Genomic DNA, 23472 nt, shown 5'->3' with positions numbered 1-23472 from the left:
GGCTAATGGGGATAATGGGTAGGAGTTATCAGCAGTTCTAGTTTTTTTTTTTTAAATTACTTTTTAGTTGTAGGTGGACACAATACTTTTATTTATTTATTTTTTTATGTGGTGCTGAGGATTGAACCCAGTGCCTCATGCATGCTAGGCAGCATGCTACCTCTGAGCCACAAGCCCAGCCCCAACAGTTCTATTTTTGATGTGCTAACCTTGAAATGTCAATTAGTTAAGCAGAGGTGGTGCTATAGTCGAATCAAAATATTAGACAATTGTTGAATTAATAAGTAAACCAATTTAGGTTACCAGAGAAGCAAATTTAGAAGGAAAACATGGAAAAGTTGTTAAGAGTATGATGTGTTAAAGATGTTTGTAATGTTCAAATGGAATCTTGTATTACTTGGACATGTGTGTGTAGAAATCTATAAGAAAATTAGATTTGGAGGCACAGACAAGAGAGTTATCTCTGAGACTTTAAAGCATGGAGAAGACAAGAGGGCACAGTGAGACTTTTATAACATTAAAATATTTTCATGTCCCTTTTTTAATTCAAAATACAATGTGCTTTATTGAGTCTGGTAGGGGAAACTGTTGAGCATCATCCCTGCTTTTTACCCTCTAGAATCCAGTAGCACTAGACATCCTCTCAAGTTATGACAATCAAAAATGTTTGTAAACTTGGTCAGTTGTTCCCTGGGGATGAGAAGGGAATTACTCCTGATTGAGAATTACTGAATCAGAATAATGTCAGGGAGAAACTCAGTATTTTTTTTTTCCAGATGCTGAAATGTTAATATTGGGGAATATTGGAGAAGTAGCTACATAGCAGTAGCATTCTAAGCTTTTATCCTGAACAATGCTCTTGTGAAGGATTTTATAATTAAGCAGTCTGTAGTACCCAAGAGTATAATGTAGGAAAAAAAGGTCAGGGAGAGCACCCTGAAAGAAAGCAACACTGATCCCCTGGCAAAGGAAGAGAAGCTCTAAACAGGGTTATGAGTGAGGATAGCCTTCACTCTGCATTGCAGACTTTTCTACCCCGCAGCAGCAATTCTGTCTGCTAACCACAGGCTGATGGCTTTGGTACAAGCAGACAATGTCCACAGTACTGCTAGACCTGACACCTTGTTATTTTATTTAAGAGTCTCAGTGCAATTCACCTGCTGCCCCCTAGTGAGACTGCATTGTAATGCCTGGCTAAATTGTGCCAGTTCCTGATGTTTTCAAAGCTTAAATGGTCAAGCTTGCTTAGCATTCCCATTGGCCCTCTATAGCTTTCCTCCCATCCTTGCTCTAAATTGCATCCCTAACCCTCACCTGTGACTTCCCAAATGTGGAGAAGATGGATGTTCAAATCAGTGGGAACAACAGAGAAACAGGCAGAAAACACGAAGGCATGAGCTTTGCGAGGAGTGTTCTCAATAAGGTAAAAAGGGGTAGGTCAGGGCATGCACTGAGTGCAGGGGACCTGCCATTAATTTATCTTAGGTGTTGCTGACCTAGATGCCCTTGAAACCAGTGAGGGACATCAGTTGGAAGAGACACCACCATTCTGTCACGGAGACACAGATGACAATGTTATCACATAATACTATGCTCCTTAAGAGTTGCAGTGGAAGACAGAGTATCTATTTTTGTGTATATGCCAAGAAAAGAAATGCAACCATAGACAGTAGAGTTCCGTAGAATGGATTTTAAATAATGAGGGGCAAATCCTGCTCCTGAAACATAACAACTGCATAGTGAGGCAGAGATGGAAAATAGTTCTCTGAGGAGAGAGCAAAAGCAATTTCCATACCACCAATGTCTTAAGGCTCCTATTCTTTGTACTTCCTTAAAGAAGAAATCTTGAATTTGCCACATCAAACATATGATCAGTTTTCTGTCCACACAGACTATGAAATTATTCATATTTTTAAAAGATCTAATAATTTCTTTAAATTGGGATCATTCATAATTCATCTGAAGTATTTTTGGTTTATCAAAAACATGAAGCATAATTCTTTTTTTTTTTTTTTTTTGGTACCAGGGATTGAACTCAGGGGCACTCGACCACTAAGCCATATCCCCAATCCTATTTTGTATTTTATTTAGAGACAGGGTCTCACTGAGTTGCTTAGCACCTCACTTTTGCTGAAGCTGGCTTTGAACTTGAAATCCTCCTGTCTCAGCCTCCCAAGATGCTGGGATTACAGGTGTGCACCACCACGTCCAGCTATAAAAGATAATTTTTGCATAAGCAAAAGTCCTCATTTAAGATTTTGAATAAAGGTGTTTCAGAACAGATCTGTTCTGAAATGATTCTGGCTGCTGTGTTGAGAACAGACCATGGGAGACTGAGGTGGAAGCAGGGAGGGGTCAGTTCAATATTCTAGACAAGATAATGGAAGCTCTGATTGGGATGGTAGCAGTGCAGGTGGAATTTGTGGTTAGATTTGAAGCATATTTTAAATGTAGGACCAGTGGGATTAGTAGATTTACTCACAGGTTGGATGTAAAAGGGAGAAAAGCTGGAATTATCAGGGTCAAGGATAAGTCTCTCCAGAATAGTCCAGTAAAATGTCTTAATGTAGGGGTGTAGGAGTAAGGGTGTTAATTTCTAATGTTCAACACATGAATGAATCAGTTATAAGTGACTTAATTCAAACTTACTGTGATGGTTAATCTTGGTTGTAAATTGATCTGAGAAACACCTAGGAAATTGGTAGAGCACACTTCTGAGTGTTTTCCAGAGATGATTGGCATGTGGGTCACAGAACTGAGTGAAGACCTGCCCTGAATGGAGGCAGCACTGTCCAATAGGCTGGACACCTGGATGGAATAAAAGTGAAAGGGAGAAGCTCACATATACACCCACACTTCATTCTAGTGAGTGTTGTTTTTGCTGTTTTCATTCTCTAGACATCAACCTCCAAATTCTTCAGCTTTTGAGTGTGGACTTAAACCAGTGACTCTCCAAAAGCCTTCCAGGCTGTCATCCTTGGACTAAGGCTGCATCTTTTGTTCCTTTTGTCCTGAGGCTTCCAGCTTCTTGGACTGAGTACCTAGCTACTTGTTTCTCCAGGTCTCCAGGCTGCAGACGGCCATTGTAGGACCATGCAGCCTGATTATGTAGGCCCCAATAAATCCCCTCATATATATTCTATTGGATCTACTCTTCTGAATAACTCATGATGCTCTTCTGAGAGTAAAAACTGGAGGTATGAAGCAATAAGATTCATTATAATTTTGAGGGGGCAATCCATTCCTAAAAAAATCATAATCATTTTTATGACATGGTTGTCCAACATGAACTAGAAATATGGTTTTGCTATCTATTGCCTAATTTGGAGATACAAAATGGTGACCCTGCCCACATAATCTTCATAAAATAGAGCTTTCATAGTCAGTTTGGGTGCCTAAAATAATTTCTCACACTCTGGGGGCAGATTCAGTTCTAATAAGGACTGAATGGCTTCCTAGTTTGCAGATGGCCTTTTTCTTAACATGCTTATGTGGTGGATAATAGGGAAACTTAGCGACCCTTCTAACAAGGGCATTAATCCCATTTGTGAGGGCTCCACCCATTATAACCTAGTTAACCTCCCCAAAGCCCCATATTTGCTAACACCATCACACTGGGTACTGAACATGATGTGAATTTGGGGAGAAGACAGTCAGTCCACATCAAAGGACAATCTGTTACTTAGAAATACAACTTGCAATGTATTAGTCAACTAGTTAACTGGCAATACTGAGTCAGCAGTGGAATATATTCAGATAGATATAGTCCAATTTTGGCTTTCGTGAACTTAAAAGTTAATTTTGTATTCAAGGACATTTGCCTTAAGTTTGACATGTAATACTTTTGTGATTCAGCAAAGTAAAAAGCAATTATCTACAGATAATTATGCATTAGAAATATGCATATAACTAATTCTTCTAGATCCTCAAAATTTTTTTGTTGTTGTTTAGATTGAACCAAGGACTTTTCAATACTTTGGAAGTCATAAGAGATTTCCTTTTACAGAACTGTACTTCAACACTGGGTTATAGTGTATCCTATGAAATTTATCCTTTTACCTCTAGAATTGGCAACATGGAGTACCCCATGACAATCTTTACTATGAAGCTCCACAGAAGTGTTCCTTAGGCTTCAGTTCCAATATAGCAATGTACCTTATGGAGACTCTTCCATTTAAGTCAATGTTCCCTTTCCAAAGAAAATAAAGTTTAGCTGGGCACAGTAGCACATACCTATAATCAAAGCAGGTGGGGAGGTTGAGGCAAGTGATCTGAAGTTCAAGGCCAGCCTCAGCAATTTAGGGAGGCCCTAAGCAACTTAAGTGAGACCCTGTCTCAAAATAAAACGGGCTGGGGATGTAGCTCAGTGGTAAAATGCCTCTTGGTTCAACTCCCAATATCAAATAAATAAATAAACTTCAGGGTCAATTTACTGCCTAATTCTAGTAATGTTCAGATTATTGTGCATTCATTTTGTTTTAAATACATCCCTGGGCTTTGTTTTATCTGTTTACCGATTTTTTTCCCTTACCTGTAATTTCCTTAATTCTTATTACCATGTGTTTCAATAAGCTGTCTCACTTTCATTTTAAACAAAGCAGGAAACAAAACAGCAAATCTAGGACACAGGGCAGACACAGGGCAGATACAGGAGTGGGAGAGGGAGAAAAAAATAAAAAATGAATTTCAGGAAGTTAAAAAAGTTATTGCTATGAAGAGATAAAGATGATAAAGTGCACAATAAAAGGATATATTATAAGTAAAATGCAGCCAACATCCTTCACACATTTTTTTGATGTATGAGAAATGTGCTCTTCTCTTTACTAAAAATTCATTTCCCTAACTATGGAATTCAGATTTTGTGAGCTATCTAATGAATTTTGAATGTCTCTGATTTAATGTAAAATGTAAGGAATTATTTCTATCACTTAAACAAAACAAAATAGAACAAAACCTTTCTTACTGACACAACTATGACCTTAAAAAATAATACCCAGAGTTAAAATACCACCCTATTTCCAAGTATTAGTGTTTATGCTTGTCTAAGAAAAACCACTGGCAAATAAAATGAGAAGCAAAACAGGTAATTCTTGCTATTAATTGTAAAATTTTTATTTTTGTGTGGAAATGTTTACTTAAAACCCAAAAGTATAATAGAAACAGATATATTAATCCATTGAGCCTTTCCATAAACATTTTAAGAGTTTACTCATGATATATTCTTTAAGTTAACTCACATAAAGCCAACTACTTATGAAGTATAATTTAAACTCTATTGATGATTTAATAACAAGCACAACATAAAAACCAAGACTCTTCCTCTGTTTCGGCATAAATGTTTTACTGTGAAGTTATCCTTTTAATATCTCTGGAGTCAATTCTGTGTGAACCAGGATGGCCGTTTCCTATCTCGTTCAATGATCCTCTTGCCTTGATCATTTTCTGATGGTGTCTCTCCTGAGTACAGCACAACAGTCTCCACTGTAGGAGCCTTAAAAGGCCCCCCTTCTTGCTTCCTTATCTGCTGTCTGATTTCTCGAGCCTCTTTGCACACCTTCTCATAGCAATAGCCACAAAGGACATGCTTCTGTTTCAGGTGACCACATTCAGGACAAATGTCTATATTGTTCTTTAAAACAAAAACATAATAAACAAAAACATATATAATACTTCCATTTTAGAGATACTTACATCTTAGCTTTCTGAGAAGTGTTTGGGCTACATGAGTCATATACTATCTAGTTCAACCTCACTTTAATAGGGAAACTGAAAACAAGCAACACTGAATTTGAATAAATAGAAAATCTAGGAATAGATATCAGGTTTACAAACTTTGCATCTGATACATTTTTACTTAAATACAGTAGTCATCTTCATATAAAAAGGTTTTCTATTTCCCAGCTTCAAATACTAAATATCCCATAATGAGTCCATCAACACAGTGGGGTGACCTACGTAGACAGCATCCTAAGTAAGAAACTAAAGAAAGATAAATTCACTTTTAATTATCTTGTAGAAAACAAGTTGACAAGATTATAACCCGTTTTCCTCTGCTTTATTACTATGTGATTTGAATTTCTGTATAGAAATCACAGGTTTGGTGGATAGTCTATAATTTTTTTTGTATGTGAGCACTGATTAGTCAGTCCTTAATGTAAAATTCTCTGAACTTCTTCCCTGACTGCTTTTAATATTTAGACTAGAGGACCGCACACTTACTTAATGAGAATATTGTATTTCACTTAGGCTGAATGATAGGCAGAAGATCTGAGACTGTGAGGCTACTCAAGGACAGACTTGAGGAAAAGCACACCCACAAAAATCAACACATTACCTTAACTTTAATAAGTTTGTGAGGGTTTCTTCTCCTACATCGGTTCACTTCAATGCTGCGTCTGTTTTTGGGAGCTGCCATCCAAAAGATGTTATCCAAAAAGCTGGAATTCTCCTTACTTCCACTGGAATCATTTGTAAATATGGCTGGACCCTGGACTGCTAATGCTGGTCCTATAAAATAAAACATGGAGATACAAAATCAGTTTCTAGCTCCTAAGAGACTATTTACAGATATCACTATCCTTGCTAACCAACTGTGATATGTTAATCAACACAAACATGTGTAGACATACTGATAGTTTAGAATGTTCAATAGAAATTTAACATGAAACCTTAGCTAGTAAAATATATAGAATTAAAGCTAATAAAGAAAGGATAACTAAAAGAACACAAATAGAAATTTATTTTAATGAAAACTGCGGAAATGAGTTAAGAGAAATTACATCAAGAGTTTCTCATCTCATGTAGTATAGAACTCAGGAATTTAGTAGTAAACATGAATAAAAGAATGACAGGTGCCTAACTTCAAAAAGAAAAAAAAAGAAGAAGAAACAAAATCACTCAATTGTCCACATTTTACTTGGTGGGCAGCTAAGTAATTAATGTACACATAGATCTGATTAAAATTGACTAAATGCACTTCTGACCTGCACTGGGATAACTGTGTACTAGCCTCTTAAAATTAGTTCATTTATCAAATCACATGGTAAGTTCCTCAAATCTCTAAGTTCTTCAATAATATTTAATCTTGACTCCTGTCTGATCACTATGGAAAAGACAGCTCACCATTTCTTTGTATATTTTTATTTGTGATTATCAATGTCTCATTTTTGTTTTTCTAAATTGCTTATAAAAATCAAAGAGATTCCTTTACTCCTTCTTGGCTATTCTTGAGATTTACAACACTACTTTTGTTTTTTAAGAACTCTTAAAAGTACATAAAAATCTCTACATTTAACAACTGATATTCTTTTTCAATAGATCTAAAAGTATTGCTAAGCATGGCCCAGTGGTTAATAACGCAGAATCTGGACTGTCTGTGGGACGCTGAGATTTTTCTAAGTCTATTTCTTCAGTTGAAAAGTGGTGAAAATTTATGGGATTGTTGAGAAGCTTATCCCAGGAAGTGGTTGGTGAAAATGTACTTAGCCCAGTGTTTGGTATATTGTAGTACATATTTTCTTGGTCTATATCTGTTTAGATTGCCTAGGTATTATCACTTTGGGGATATTTAGTAAATGTCAAAGCAATAACAGTTTTAACATCCAAAATATTTTCAATTAAAACTCGTTCCTCAACGAATACAAGGAATCAGAATTAATCTGCACAGAGCTCAAGCACCACAGAGAAGAACAAGTTGCATCCTGTGGACAATGGAACTGAAAGAAAAGACAATTGGGATCCGCAGTGGCCAGCCATAGTGCCAACTGAGAACTGCTTAAGTATACACACAGGACAACTCTAAAACTCCTGGACAAATGAGACTTAACAGAACTCTAGCACCACTTCTGGCAACATAAGGTCATGTCCCTGGGATGACCTCAGCTCTCCTTAAAGTTTAAGCCTGAGAAAGTTTCACGCTAACAGGAAACTTTATTTTTGGTCTAGCCAATACACACCTGAATAGGCACCTGAATTCCTTATCTTACAGGATCTACTAAAAAGGAATTACAATTGTAAAGACATATCACTTTCACCTCCAAAGCATCTCTCTCAAGAACCCAAGGCCATTCCTTTGGAATATAATCAATGATCAAGAAGGCTTCTGTCTCTCGGTCTCTTATGTGCGAACAGAACTCTACCTTGGATACCTGCGAGCTAGCAGACACAGCTGTACTAATCCCACTTACAATGACCAACCAGCCCCTCGCTCCATTTCACTTCTCTTACTCTTCCGACTCACTTGCCTCCATTCTCCTTTTAAAACGCCTGTATCACCTCTGTAAATTGGAATGAAACTCAGTTCTTTCTTCCTTCAGAAATTACTCGAAAGCATCTGTTTTCAGCATTTTAACAAAATTTGGCTGTGCTAATCCTTAACAAGCTAAGGCGCTTGGGTAACAATCTACATAAGAATGGACAAGAACAGAAAATTTATTTATTTGCTCGATGTGCACAAATAGCTGCTATGGTTTCCTGGCTAAAGTAAGGAACCACGTCCCCCTATGCGCCTCCGGGAATGAGAAAGGCCAAGGACAAAAACCAGGAACTGTGTCTACCAAGCAGCCTGGGTCTCCTCATTGATCCACTTCCTACGGAGCCTTTCTTTACCTACCCCACGGAGGAGCTGGATACCCTGGCCAGCTCTTTTGAAGTTTTCGCTGCAGAAGCTCCCAGCAGTTTCGGAGCAGCCCCCGTGCAGCGGGCCACGGAGGCACCACAACCAGGAGCATGCCAGACGCCATCTTCATTGCCGGAAAACGGAACTCACTGGGCTGCTGGATCCTGCCCCTATGAATGTGCACAAAGACCCAGAGTCGGGCAAATCTACCTTATAGAACTACAACTCCCAGAATGCCCCTGAGGTGGCTCTGACTCTGCTCCAATCAGAGAAAAAGAAGGAAAGGAAGAGGGCGGGGAAATGGAAAGAAATCGACCGCGGTGCGCATGTGCGCGAGTGTGCTTTGGTTCTCCGGGTAAAGATGGCGGAGCGCGGTTACAGCTTCTCGCTGACTACATTCAGGTATTGAAGGGACCCCAGGATCCTGCACGTAGCAAAGGTTGCAGGAGACTACCCGACCCCACTTTATTTGTAGTGGCTTGTGCCTTAGAATTTCCGGAGGGTCCAATGGGAAGTGGAGTTGGAAATGCAGCTTTGCAAAGTCATTTGCCGGGCCGGCTGGGGAACGGGAAAGCCTCGAAAGTCATGGTTCCGGCAGGCCTTAGGAGCCCTTTTGGGGGACCTGGGAACAACTGGAGATTATGGGACCGGGAAGCTGCTAGGCAGGAATTCACTTTCGCCTTGAATACAAGAAAAGGAGGAGTTAGCTTGCTCCTGGTGACCCGTTCAGAATTCAGAATTTCCTTCTTGACCAAAGTAGGCCCCATGCAGGAGTGCCTGAAACTCGGAATCTCATGTGGGGTTGCATTTTTTTTTTTTTAAAAAAAAAGAATCTTGGCTTTACGATTAGGCCGGAGTCTTGGTTACAGTTTGGCCCTAGTGGCTTGAAACTTATGCTTTCGGTTTCTTCCGTGTCCCAATTAGAAGCGTAAGGACTAAAAAATGAAAGCGCTGATGTTTCTATCAATTAGGTTGTTGTGAGCCCCAAAATAACTAGGCTACAATATATGTTTTGGTCATTTTGGTTTTGTACGGAGGAATGCTTAAAGAGTTTAGGTTTTTTTCTGTTATAAAACAGGGAATTAAAGTAATATTCTCAAAATACAGTTGAGGTGAAACATCGTACCCAATGTAAGAAAACCATCACTGAAGAATTTTTAAAAATGACCAGGGAAGGATTCTAGTTTGACCATTTTCTTAAGGATCAGTAATGTCCCATTTAGTTGTCCTGTCTGACTACTGAAGGCACAGAGGATCTAACTTGTTGAATACTTTCTGTGTTGGTGCAACTTAATCCTCCTCCATTGCTTTACCTACCACCTGTAATGAATGTTATCTCACCATGTTACTGAAGAGCTATCCACACTTGGACAAATTAACTTGTCCAAGGTCATTATTGAGTAATTAAGTGGACATACACTTTTTATTGCATGTTGTCTTACTAAAATTAAAAAAAAAAAAATGTCTTCCTCTTGGCAGTTTTCAGTATGTCAGGGTGCAATAGTGTTTTGGCAAACTTTGAATGAAATTAATTTAATTAAAGGGTTATATACCTTGACAGAGACTAAAATGTGCAAGGTAACCACTGTTCACTTATGTGAATATAACACACAAGATTCTTTATCTCTAAGGATAATTTTGGTGGAGCTGAGGCACAAAACAGCTATATTTCATCAGGGACTGAATAGTTTTTGTTTTTTGTGTTTTTTTTTTTTTTTTTTGTATTGGGAATTGAAATTAGGGACACTCAACCCCTCCCCCCAAGCCACATCCCCAGCCCTGTTTTGCGGTTTATTTAGAGACAGGATCTCACTTTGTTGCTTAGCTCTTCCCCTTTGCTGAGGCTGGCTTTGTTGCTATCCTTGTGCCTCAGCCTCTGGAGCCACTGGAATTTCAGGTGTGCTCCACTGCCCCGGTAGGACCTGAATTTTATTTATTTATTTATTTATTTTTTTAGAGAGAGAGAATTTTTTAATATTTATTTTTCATTTTTCTGTGGACACAGCATCTTTATTTATTTGTATGTAGTGCTGAGGATCAAACCCAGCGCCCCGCACATGCCTGGCAAGTGCGTTACCGCTTGAGCCACATCCCCAGCCCAACTGTTGTGATTAAAAAAAAAAAAACATTTTTAGAATGTTATGATTAGAATTAAAACTATTAGTGGTGGAACTGACTAGAGATTATGGGATGAAGAAGGTGTTTTTGTACCTTATTTTTAGCTGAAGATATTGACAATAATTGAGCAACTTGGCACCAGTTGATGAATTCTGGAAAAAAAAAATGTTTTTCTGTTACCCAGGAATTTTATTTAAAAAGGACAATAGAAGAGGCATTAGTTTGAGTGATCAGGAAAGATCCATTTTTCAATGATTTTTTATTCTGGAAAATGAAAAGGAGCCAGCTGTTTAAATTTAGGAGTAAAGAGAATAGTTGATAGAAGGTGGAATATAATGAGCAAGGAGGTAATATAGCGGAAGGCTAACCATTCAGGGTCTGCAGGCCAGAGTGAGTAGTTTTCATTTTATTTTAAGGGAACCAAGAAGTTTTTATAGGATTTAGTTGTGGATAACATGCTTCAGAGATAATTCTGTCTGGGAGTATAAGTAAAGTAAAAAGGTTACTTTGGTTATTCCAAGTAGAGGTGCTGGTACTTTACACTGAGGTGAGGGTATTATTGACTATAAAACATGTTCAGTTGCTCAGCAAGCTTGCAGGTTATTGAGCTTTCACAGAAAGTTGAAATGATAAAGGTATTTATAGGTGGCTCTGGGAGCAGAGAAAAGATAATTAAGTTTGCATGAGTCTTGAAATATTCCCTGGAGGTATTAAAACAATACTTGAAAGCTAGATGAACCCTGAAAGTTATGATTAGTGATCATTAAGTGTCAAAAAGTTTACCCAAATGTTATAATTTAAATGCTTATTAATATTTTCCTCTCAAGTCAGCTAATTTTATTTAGTCTGTAAGCTGCCACTTTATCAGTCAAATGACTCTGGATTCCCAGTACTAGGTTATTTCCTAAAAAACATAACCAGAGCTTACACTTTGTTGAGGAAGACACATATTATAAAAATAATTCATATATGATGAACTTTAGCCAAAGAGAAAGTATAGGACACCTTAGGCATGATTATATGGGATTCAAATTAGTCTGACAGGGTGGCATCCCTTGAGGGCATAGCATATCTACTGAGGACTCTAGGATGACCAGAAAGGAGTTTATTAGGCAATAGAGAAATGGGAGTCATGGGTAGGAAGTAGCTTGTCAGAGGAGTTTTGACATCTAAAGAGCAGCCTGTGTGTCTGGAGCAGGGTGGGATGGTGAAAGTTGAGATTTGAGTGACAATACCTTTATTTGTATGAAGTTAAAACAGATGGCCTTCTGGGGCTTAAGATCATCTTCATATTTTTCAATAGTAAAAGATATGGACCCAGTGGTGACACAGAACCAATTACTTTATTCAGGATTTTGTTTCTTGTTTTTTCTATAAAATGAGGAGGTTGGTTTGTGATGCTGATTGTAACTCAGCAACTAGTTTGAAATAAAGTATTACCTAAAAGGCCAGTTTGGGACGAGTTATTTGCCTGCCAAACTCATGAAACTGGAGCTGTTAAATGTAACCATCTAATGGTTCTTAGAATTAGTTTTATATTATATGTAGAATACTTCTTTGTGAATGATACTTATCTAGGTCTTACATGTTAAGCCCTGTCTATTTTCTTTAAAAAAAAAAAAAAAAGAAGAAAAGAAACCATAGAAAATACATGCTCTTTGGTTTTTAACAGACACATACATTTTCTTGATTATGTTACCATTCAGAATTTGCTTATTGCTAATTCATGCCAGAAACTTTTATAGGCATTATTTCTTTTAATCATTGCAATAACACTTTAAAAAGAGAACTGCTATGTACTATTAACCTCCGTTTTACAGGTGGGAAAACAAAAAGCTTAAGTAACTTGTCTAAAATCACAAGGGTAGTAAGTGGTGAAAAGAGATAATAGTAATGCTGTTATTCCAAGTACAAATACGAACCAACCAAAGGAAATAGAATTTGTGATTCACCATGAGTATCTTCAAATCATCTTGAAAATTACCAAACAGCTTCATATAGATTTCAAAGGCCAGCCGTTGCTTAGGTTTTGATTAATGGGATTTGAGTTGTACATCTGCACTCAGGATGTTTCTACAAAAAACATTTGAAAATAATGTGAACTTAGCAAATACCTGTGTTTCCTTTTAAGCCCATCTGGTAAACTTGTCCAGATTGAATATGCTTTGGCTGCTGTAGCTGGAGGAGCCCCTTCAGTGGGAATTAAAGGTAATTAAGTGCTTTATTCACTTTAGGTGCTTGTTAATAGTTTTTGTGATGGAAGGGGTAGTAATTAGTTTATAAGTAAATAGCTGTGATAGTATAATTTTTAAGTTCTTTTTGTTAACTTAGAATACTTTGAAGTTTAAAGAAAATAGAAATAAAGACTAATGAGGTGATTAAAATTTCTTTTTAAAGTAAATGTAGAACCTTTACCTATTAGTTGTGATAACCTACATGTAGTCTTTCCCATTCAGAAAATCGAGTATTGTTTTGTTTTTCCACTGATTCTGTTGCTGCTCTCTTGCAGTTTTTGTCATATAACTTAGGATTTCCTAAGTTCATTATAAAACATAATTTAAAGATAATGTGATTGTTTCATATCTTAGTACTCTTAAAGAAGAAGTCTTGATGTTATAAGAACAGGGACAAAGTTATCCAAAATATGGTGTATTTTAAAACATGTAAATTCTCAGATATCCTATGGTACTTTAAGAGAAGTTGTGTTGTGTAGTGCCTTTAGTTTGGGGGACTCCCCCTTCCCCCAAGTGCATTTTAAATGACCAGTGAGGGAAAAATTGATTTACCATTTTTTAGGTGACTTTAATACAGAATTTAAAACAGGAATCTAGAAGAAGTAGTTTCATAAATTAGAGGAAATAACAAAGTAGTTTGGGTTTAATCCACCAATAATTAGAAAATGATTGAAATAGAGGTTTAAAATGATTAAACATATAGGTCTTTATTTATTTATTTATTTATTTATTTATTTATTTATTTTTAAAGCTGCAAATGGTGTGGTATTAGCAACTGAGAAGAAACAGAAATCCATTCTGTATGATGAACGAAGTGTACACAAAGTGGAACCAATTACCAAACATATAGGTTTGGTCTATAGTGGAATGGGTCCAGATTACAGGTACTTTATATTATAGTTCTCTCTACCATCTCATGAATTGATTGTAAACTATACATTGAGGAAAAAAGTCAATGGATGTTCCTTTAATCTTTCAACTCCTTGTGTTTTGTTTAGCAACTTCAGCTTCATTAATAGCTTAATTTAGTTTGTCTATATACATTACTTTAAGGAGATTAACTCAGTTTCCCTCCATTTTAAAAGAGGAGATAGACATAGTACTTAGTCCTCTGTCTCTGTTTAGTGGATACCTTGATTCCTTCTGATCACTATCCTTCCTCTGTCCTCCAAGGACTGGACATAAAGGGCTTCAGTGTTCCCCAATGCACTATTTATTTATTTATTCATACCAGAATTGAAGTCATGCGACCACTGAGCCATCTCCTCAGCCCTATATTGTATTTTATTTAAAGACAGGGTCTCACTGAGTTGCTTAGCACCTTGCTTTTGCTGAGGCTGGGTTCGAACTCCACAATCCTCCTATCTCAGCCTCCTGTGCTGCTGGGATTACAGGCTTGTGCCATTGCGCCTGGCCCTAATGCACTTTTTAAATATATATATATATATATATATATATCAAAAGAACTAGAACCATAAGTATTGCAAGCACTTTCGCCAGCAAGGGAGTTAAATGACTTTGTAGCTTTGTTTGTTTGTTTGTTTATTTTGTTTTGGGTGCTAGGGATAAACTTGGAGCTTCACATGTTATGGCAAGTGCTCTTTCACTGCTCTACCCCTCTCCCTAATGCAATTTATTTATTTATTTATTTATATTTTTTTTAAGAGAGAGTGAGAGAGGAGAGAGAGAGAGAGAGAATTTTTTTTTAATATTTATTTTTTAGTTCTTGGCGGACACAACATCTTTGTTGGTATGTAGTGCTGAGGATCGAACCTGGGCCGCACGCATGCCAGGCGAGCGCGCTACCGCTTGAGCCACATCCCCAGCCCTCCCTAATGCAATTTAAAAATGATTAAAACAGTGTATGTTATAGTAAACCATATTTTAAAAAGTATCAGATGGCAAAAGAAAGCATCATCGTAAAACTTCATTATATTTATAGTTCTTGTCAAAGGGACAGAATTCTTAAAGCCCACTGAAAGTTGTTCAGTATGACAGCCTTCTGGGATCCAGAAGCTCAAAGACACATTCCCTTTGTATTTCATGGGAAACGAGAGTATTGCTATTATATCAGGTTACCAACAAATAGAAAGCTTTTTATTCATGATTTTGTAGAATAAGATAAATAGAGCCAAAATTTTACTTAAAGGAGTCAGGAAAAACAGCAAGATCACTGAAATATAATCAGCTTTCAATATAGTGGATCTTGATACCATTGTATAGAAGGGAGACTGCAGTGTACCACCACCAATAGAATAAACTTCTTAATATATTTGATTATTATGTCATATATTCTTAGTATCTTGACATTTTTATATTTTAAGTTAAAATAATTTGAGTTAAAATAGTTTCTTACTGTTTCTTAATCTCTGAAGTTTACTTGAAAGTGTAGGCAGGGAGATTTAGGCAGTCTGCAGAAAAGACTGGTGCAGAGTAAGAAAAAAATGCTCTAAATTGTGTGTCTCTATGTTCACCCAAATTGTGTGTGTGTATGTTCATGTATGCATATGTGTGTGTTGGCTGGGGTGAAATCTAAAAAGACAGGGTGGCTGCTCTCAGGATAGGGAAGACTGTCTCCTATTGCTTGGCTCCTCTATGATGCTTTGATATTTTTTTCCTAAATTAACTGGAATCTGATTTAAAAGTAAGACCGGCTCTGAGCTGGTAGCTATTATTAAAGCATACCTATAATCCTAGCTACTTGGGAAGCTTGAGACAGAAGAGGTCAGCTTCAGCAACTTAATGAGACCTTGTTTCAAAATAAAAATAAAAGGGGCTAGGGATGAGTGGTACAGCACTCCTGGGTTCAATCCCCAATTCCCCCCTATACATACAAAAAGAGATACATATTAAACTTGTGTTGTAGGTATATGCCTAGAGAAGGGTAATGGATCTTTTTGAGTAGTAGAGCATTGTAATTTTAATTAAATATTATTTCTTCCTTCTTTGTAGAGTGCTTGTGCATAGAGCTCGAAAACTTGCTCAGCAGTATTATCTTGTTTACCAAGAACCTATTCCCACAGCTCAGCTGGTACAGAGAGTAGCTTCTGTGATGCAAGAATATACCCAGTCAGGGTAAGTTGATTTTATTATTCAAAATGAGGTATGAATTACAAGGAAAAAAGTCATTTTAAAAGAGGAGATATATAAATAGAGATTTGTTCTCCCTGTATTTGCCTAAAAATGGAGGAAATCACTAAGATTATTTCTGATCTTAACTGTACTGAAAATGATTTCTTAAGGAAAAATGTGAACGCAACAGCAGAAAGTAGCTTTTAGATACCCAAAGACCTTTGGCTGGTTACTAATTAAAACATTTATGGGCAATGATTAGTATTTCTACATTTGTCTTCCCAGTGGTAAAAGATTATTAAAGGTAATGAAAGTAATAGCTATTGGATACATTTTATTCATTTTAATCCCGATGTTTTTAGGTTTGGGTGTGAATGAGAGTATATAGGTAATTGTTGAAATGTAAACTCAGTGGAAAAAAGAAGTTTATTTAGTTCACAGTTCTGGAGGTTCAGTAACATGGTGTTGGCATCAGCTTCTGAAGATGTTCTTCTGGCATGTAGCATTACACGGCCAGAGGGAGCCCTTGCAAGATAGGTCATGTGGTGAGAGAGGAAGCAAGACTATGTGAAGGAGCTAAGCTTGCTGAATTGTAACTATCCACTCTTGTGGGAACTAGTCTATTCCTGTAATACCTAACCAGTAGGCATTAATCCTTTCCGAGGATGGTGCCCCATGACCTAATTTCCTTCTACTAGGTTCCACCTCTTAAAGATCCACCACCTCTCATTCCATTACATTGGGAATCAAACTTCTATACATGAACTTGGAAATAAACCCTACCCAAACTAGGGTAAGGTGTTACTCCATTCATCCAAACTTAAATTTAATTATTGCTTCTTACTTCCATAAAGAGAGTTATTTTGAATTGATTCATTTACAAAGACTTTAAATATTTTCTAAGGAACTTCTAAGTCTTATTCAGTTTATTTGATAATTTGCTTTTCTTGAGAGTATTGATAAATTTTCACTTGAGGGTGATTTTTAACACCATGAACATACCAAATAATTTTCATTTGCTTTCTGCAGTGGTGTTCGTCCATTTGGAGTTTCTTTACTTATTTGTGGATGGAATGAGGGACGACCATATTTATTTCAGTCAGATCCATCAGTAAGTATCATTAGATGTATTTGAGGGATTTGTTAAAGTACTCTTTTAATATCTAATAAAAGAAGCCATGAAGGTTTTGAAATTTAGCAGTATTTTCTATTTTTTATTTGGAGTTTAGAAAGTACAAGGTGTGTATTTGTTTGTACATTTAAAATTCTGGTAACCTGGCCTTTTGCCAAGGAAGCTACCAGTTGTAAGTTTTCCCTCTTTTTCTGTCTTGTTCATTAACATTGCGTACTTGAGTAACTTGTTGAAATAGTTGTTTTCAAATCTCATTAAATCTATAGAATTCTGTTACTTAGGAAAATGTTGCAATTAAACAATATTATCTTTGCTAGCAGGTTAATCTTTGCTAGCAGGTTAATCTTGGAACTGATTTTTGAGTGTCACTCTTACCATCAAAAATATTAATTTAATTCAGTGTTTTGCAAAATGAATGTAACTAATATTTTGGGCAAGTTGTCTGTTCTAAAACAGAAGACTGGTATCTAGAATAGAAAGCATTCCTAAGTACCATTCCATATCATTCCATTTGTCATAAGAAAAAGTTTAAGATTAGGGACTAAATTTTCATTATTTATGGTAGGTAATTACAAGTTCACTCAATGCTAACCTTATTTATAAACTTAAAAGGCAAAAAAAATTATATATATATGATGGTTACTTAAATCAGAAAAGGAAGTATTGGGGGAATTTTGACATTGTTTTTACCTCATCCCTGGGCTTCTGAAGCTAAATGACAATTTCTTTTATTTCACTTTCCAGTGGGTAGCAGAAGCTCCCATCTCTGGAACTGTATGCATTTTTCTTGCTCTGTTATCTAAAAGGCAATTGTTTAAATTGTTTTAATATGTTTGATATATCTTTCTTGGTATTTTTTACTATGTGCATATGTTTTTCAACAGATGATGTCATGCTATTTATGATATTGCTGCTGCTTTCATTTCACTTCAAATTATAAAATATCAAAACCTTTGAATATTTTTTAATGAAAAGCTACCTCTTTAATTTATTCACTAATGGGTGGTGAGTTGATCACCAATTTTCAGAGTTATGTGATAGATTTTTAAGTCCCTTTAAACCAGTAAGCTAAACTGTTACTCTTAATTACTTGTTAACCCCAGTTTTCTTTAACTTTTTTTTAATAGAATTTATGTATAGTACACTGCATCATCAACAATTCTCATCATTAGTTTGTTGAGTTTTGATATATATACATTTCAGAGGAAACTATCACCACAGACAAGATACCAACTTTTTCCTTAACTTCCAAGTTGTTTCATGCCTCTTTATCATCTATCCCTCTGACCTTTTTAAAAGATAATCTATCTGTGACATTTTCATTCCATTCCATTAAGTATTCTATGACCTTAGAAATTGAGACCAGTTACAGAGTTTAAAAGCAAATGTTAAAATAATACAGTTGTATTAATTTTTAAAAATGTGTCTCTTTTCCCTTTATGATTAGGGAGCTTACTTTGCCTGGAAGGCCACAGCCATGGGAAAGAACTATGTAAATGGGAAAACATTCCTTGAGAAAAGGTAGGCTCACAATAACTGGATTCAATTGACTTGACACTTTTCAGCACACTTTATTATCATGGACCTAAACAAATTTGTGGTACTACTTTGTATTTGAACCTAGTTTCAGATAGAAGAAACAGAAAACTTCTCAACATCCTGTCTTCCTAGCTTTCAGAATAAGTAGTATATTAATTTCTTAAGGACAACTTTTTCACATTCTTGTTTTTTTCTTAAATAATTTTTTTTACTTCATTTTCCCCATTATTAAAAAAAAATTGTGCTAAGGAGGAGAAAAATGTTTAAATGATTTAATAGCAGCTGTATATAATGACGACAGAAACATTGTGAAATCAAGAAATTGTGATAACCAAATACCTGCTGTTGAGTAGATTAAGTGTATGATTTGTGTTCTTGATGAGGAGTAGAACACTGTGTAAAAGTCTGCTGTCATTGCAGAGCACAACAAATTGCTTTCGCTTATTCCCAGTAGTATTCCAGACTTAGCATTGTTTTAGTCCTCAAAAATGTTTGACCTTTGGAACAGAAAGCTTTTGTAATTGACTTGAACAGATGACCCTTTTTAGTACATATTTAACATATTAATATTAGGGTTATTAAAGACATTAGACTTTCACTTAAATGGTAAACTTAATCTTGGAGTCTTAAAGCACTTTGCTTAAACTTTTACTTATTGAGTCCAAACATTTCACATGTCATAACATGTTATAGCTTATTTAAAAAACCCAAAATTTTAGCAAAGGTCTGATTTTTCTGCTTTATTTTGTAATTATAATATTATTTCAATTTTATTAAAGTATTTATACTTAAGAAATTTCCTAAAACTTTTAGGATTATACTTTTCCCAATGTTTGGGAATTGAGCACCAAATGATGATAAATTTCTTATTTGGGGACAGCTATCAATGAAGTTATTAGAGGAATTAATGCATTATTTAGTATTTTTAAGAGTGTTAGATTTTTTTAAAAAAATCTTGGCTGGGGTTGTGGCTCAGTGGTAGAGTGCTTTCCTAGTATGTGAGGCATTGGGTTCCATCCTTAGTACCACATATCAATAAATAAAATAAAGGTCCATTGACAACTAAAAAGTATATAAAAAAAAAAAAACTTAATGCTGTTGTGGTCATTGTATTTGAATTGATATGAAGAATATAAGTAGTGCCATAAAGTCATTTATTTTTTTTTTTAATTTTCTTTAGATATAATGAAGATTTGGAACTGGAAGATGCCATTCATACAGCCATCTTAACCCTAAAGGTTAGTCTACTATCTGCTAACTGGATTTATGAGGATTTTATAATTAATTGGAAAATTGATTATTTCACCTTCTTCTCAATAGGAAAGTTTTGAAGGGCAAATGACAGAAGATAACATTGAAGTTGGAATCTGCAATGAAGCTGGATTTAGGCGGCTTACTCCAACTGAAGTTAAGGATTACTTGGCTGCCATAGCATAATAATGAAGTGACTGAACAATCCAGAATTTCAGATAATCTATCTACTTAAACATGTTTAAAGAATGTTTTGTTTTGCAGACTTTTTGCATACTTATTTCTACATGGTTTAATGGACTGATGTTTTTAAAAATGACACTTATAAATCATAATAAACTGTTAAATTCAATTTGCAGCTTTTTAGGAGTTAGTAAAATTTTAACACAGCTATTTCCTGCTTTTTATCATAGCTGATTTCTAGAAACTACATTGCAAAGCAGAATGATGAAATCACTCTTCAGTTTTGGTGTACTTTTGATTAAGTCAAATCTTGTTGCCCCATTTACCCCAGGATGCTGCCTGTTTCTTAAAGTAAAGTGCTGATTTTGAGAAACACTGCTTTTAGAGCTGGGAGAATATGCAGACTTTCATGGACTCATGAGACGATATGAAGCATAGGTGTTAGGCACCAGTAAGTGTGTATCAGTGAGGTCCTTGAGTGCCCTGTGTGAATGTATTGGAGCTATGAAGAGGGTTCAAATAGGTCTCCTGTGGAAGATATGTCAAGTAAATAAACGACAATTTGCTGGTTCCTGTTGGTTTCTCTATCACAAGTAGGTAAGCTTATTTAGAAAGAACCCTAGGTGGTATTAGGCTTGTGTTTTGTTTTGTTTTTTACTTTTGGATAGGAAAAATGTTGTCTGCCTTATTCACAGCAAAGAGTTTATGAACATTGTTAGTCTTACTAACTTGAAGAGATAAAGGCAAATAAATGTAGTTCAAAAGATTTTGAGTAAGATTTAGCTAAGTTTAGGGGAAAAGTTTAGCGTTAGCCTTGCCTTGGAGCAGTTTTGACAGGATTCTCAGTTCTACTACTTGCCATCACTTTAACTCTATATATTATGAGTAGTGGAAATGTTTTAAGAGATAGTAGATGACACATTGATCTCCTGTTTTAAGATGTTTGTAATGAAGCTTCATCTGATAATCTCTTCTTATGGGCTTTTGGTATATTGTGTCTCCAGCACACTAGAAAGTGAATGTGTAGTCTTAGAAAAGAATGGACCTTGAAGTAGGTCTCAGCTTATCCACTTATAGGCTAAGTGATTTGTACAAGTTAATTATCTCAGAGGCATTCGTTAAAGGACTTAATTTGATAATGCAAGTGAAAGGCCTGGCATTGTTAATGGTTAAATACAGTGCTTTTTAATTTGCTTAGACCCTCTGTAATGTCCAGTATTAAAAAACTAGAGAAATGCCAAAGTTCTACAAATGAAAGAAGGGAAGAGATGGTACTGAATTTAAGACAAGGAAAATGCATGTAGATTCTTATTGGGTGCTAACAGTGCATTCTATAGAATAAAGGAGGAAAATTTAACTGAATTATATTCGATCGAGGGGCAATTTTCTGCCTCCTGTCCCCATTCACTTCAAAGCCCACTTTCAACTGAAGCTGCCCATAACTCCAGTCTCTTTGTTCAGCATTTATTATTTTTCAGTGGCCTTAAAATTAAGCTGGTCCTTTTTGTCCCAATTCTTGGGAAGCTCAATTCTTTAATGTAGCAACCCATTACATCCCTAAACATTCCCAAATCTTTGAATCATTTCTAGCCTATGGATTCTAGCTTCTTTTAGTCTATTTAAGCATTATAATACTCCTAAATGTTCTTAACCGCTCCCTACTCTTGGTTCAATTCTGTCTTAAAAACGTTTGTCTCCACTCTACCCTGTCCTTTCCCCTTTCCCAGTTCCTACTGAACCATGAATTTAAATTTGCAAAACAGTGATTAGCAGAGAAACATTGAAATGTTCAAAATTCATGTAAATGGTAGTATGAAGGGGTTGAAAAGGAAAGGGGAGTAAGAAAAGACTATTATAGTGCTTTATAATTATTGAATGCCAATACATTGGGAATCAGGTTAGGAAACATCAAAGGAATTTTCATCTATTACTCAATTATTTTCATAGCATAAAACTCCCCGCTCTCAGTACTTAAGCTCACCTCTGCAAGGGCTTCATATATGCTAAGCAGTCTCTCTATCATTGAGCTATTTGTTTAGCCTATTACCTTCATCTCTTTATCAAGTGCCCCCTTACCTTGTAGGAAAGCTCTCTCAGACCCTAATTGTAAAGAAGAGCAAACTGATATTCATTGAATTGCCCAAGAACATGAAATAGTTAATAGGTCCCTTGGATTAGGATCCTGATTTCCTGAAAACCAGTCTAGTGGTCTTATACTAATGTCACGTTGCCTCACAGGGGTTCTCTTCCTTCCACCTATATTGCTTATAGAACAAGTAACATCTGGCTACCAAGTGATAATTTCCGGAGCATGTGAATATTTTTAAAAAGTTGGTAACCCACTTCATCAGAGGCCATGCACCTCAAGTTTCATCCCCTGAAAGCCAGGACTTTTGTAGGTTCTTGCCTCCCTGTTTAAAAAAAAATAGATGATATAGCCTTATGTGGTTCCCAATATTTAACTACTGTCAGTTCAGATAAGAATATAGACCTCTGTACAAAAGTTCCCCTTCAGTTCCCTACTCCCTGACTCAACAGAAAAGACTTTTCTTTTTAGGACTATAAGTATACTATGATTATATTTTCTAAATAAATTCTCTGAAGGGGATACTGCATTTTTTTTCTTTGTTTACTTTGATATCTGTGCAGCCATCTAGTTTTTACTGTATTTCCCCAGCAGAACTTAAAAAACCCTCTGAATACTGTTTTCCTCATGGTCAGATGAAAGGTAATTTGTAATATTCTCTCCCACACACTTCCCAGAAGCTCCTCTTGGAGATGTCAGTCCTCAGGAACCAATGCCAGCTAGTTGCTTGTTTGAAACCATTCTCTCTCACTTGGCTGGGTTTAAAGATTCTAGGTTAGAAATAAATTATCTCCACATTTTGAAAGCAGTCCTCCCTTCTGAATTCCAGTGTTGCTGATGGAATCCTACTGTTTTTGTATATGTGATGCCAAATGGTTTGTTTATAACATTTTCCCTCTGCAGCTCTTAGGATTCTTTCTTTTATCTACAGTTTTCTGAAATTTCACAATGGTTTATTTGCCTTAGTGTTTTTTTTTTTTAACATTCACTGTATTAAGTATTTTAGCAGACCCTATCACTGTAAAAACAAAACAAAAACCAAGAAAATCACTTCAAAGAAACTTTTAAAACTTTCCTTTTCTTTGTTGCCACTTTTGTTCTAAAAACATTTTTGAATACTGGACTCACTTTTTGCCCTGTTTTTCATTTCTTCTTTTCTGCTTTCTAGATTTTTTCCACCACTTTTGGTGTTTTTCAAATTTGGGATATTCATTTTACATTTGAGGAATAATTTCCTATG

At 35.9% G+C, this 23472-nt stretch overlaps 2 protein-coding genes across 2 annotated transcripts; one reads left to right on the top strand and one right to left on the bottom strand.

Moving 5' to 3' along the window:
• Positions 1–5095: 5095 nt before the first annotated feature.
• On the bottom strand, positions 5096–8774 carry Mrpl32 (mitochondrial ribosomal protein L32). The gene is made up of 3 exons (XM_026410659.2): positions 8612–8774; positions 6335–6507; positions 5096–5629 (listed from the first exon to the last, which is right to left on the bottom strand). Exons 1-3 carry the CDS (start codon positions 8745–8747, stop codon positions 5375–5377), a joined length of 564 nt encoding a protein of 187 aa, XP_026266444.2. The 5' UTR covers positions 8748–8774; the 3' UTR covers positions 5096–5374.
• A 172-nt stretch (positions 8775–8946) lies between these two features.
• On the top strand, positions 8947–20717 carry Psma2 (proteasome 20S subunit alpha 2). Its single transcript, XM_026410655.2, has 8 exons — positions 8947–9019; positions 12867–12943; positions 13721–13853; positions 15922–16044; positions 17071–17152; positions 18621–18694; positions 19893–19950; positions 20033–20717. The coding sequence occupies exons 1-8, from the start codon at positions 8979–8981 to the stop codon at positions 20147–20149; spliced, it is 705 nt and encodes a 234-aa protein (XP_026266440.1). The 5' UTR covers positions 8947–8978; the 3' UTR covers positions 20150–20717.
• Positions 20718–23472: the final 2755 nt, after the last annotated feature.

Source organism: Urocitellus parryii, chromosome 3, assembly GCF_045843805.1.
Source record: "Urocitellus parryii isolate mUroPar1 chromosome 3, mUroPar1.hap1, whole genome shotgun sequence".
In the NCBI taxonomy this organism is placed as follows: domain Eukaryota; kingdom Metazoa; phylum Chordata; class Mammalia; order Rodentia; family Sciuridae; genus Urocitellus; species Urocitellus parryii.
The sequence above is the reverse complement of the archived record's forward strand: the minus strand, read 5'-3'. Positions and strand labels throughout refer to the sequence as shown.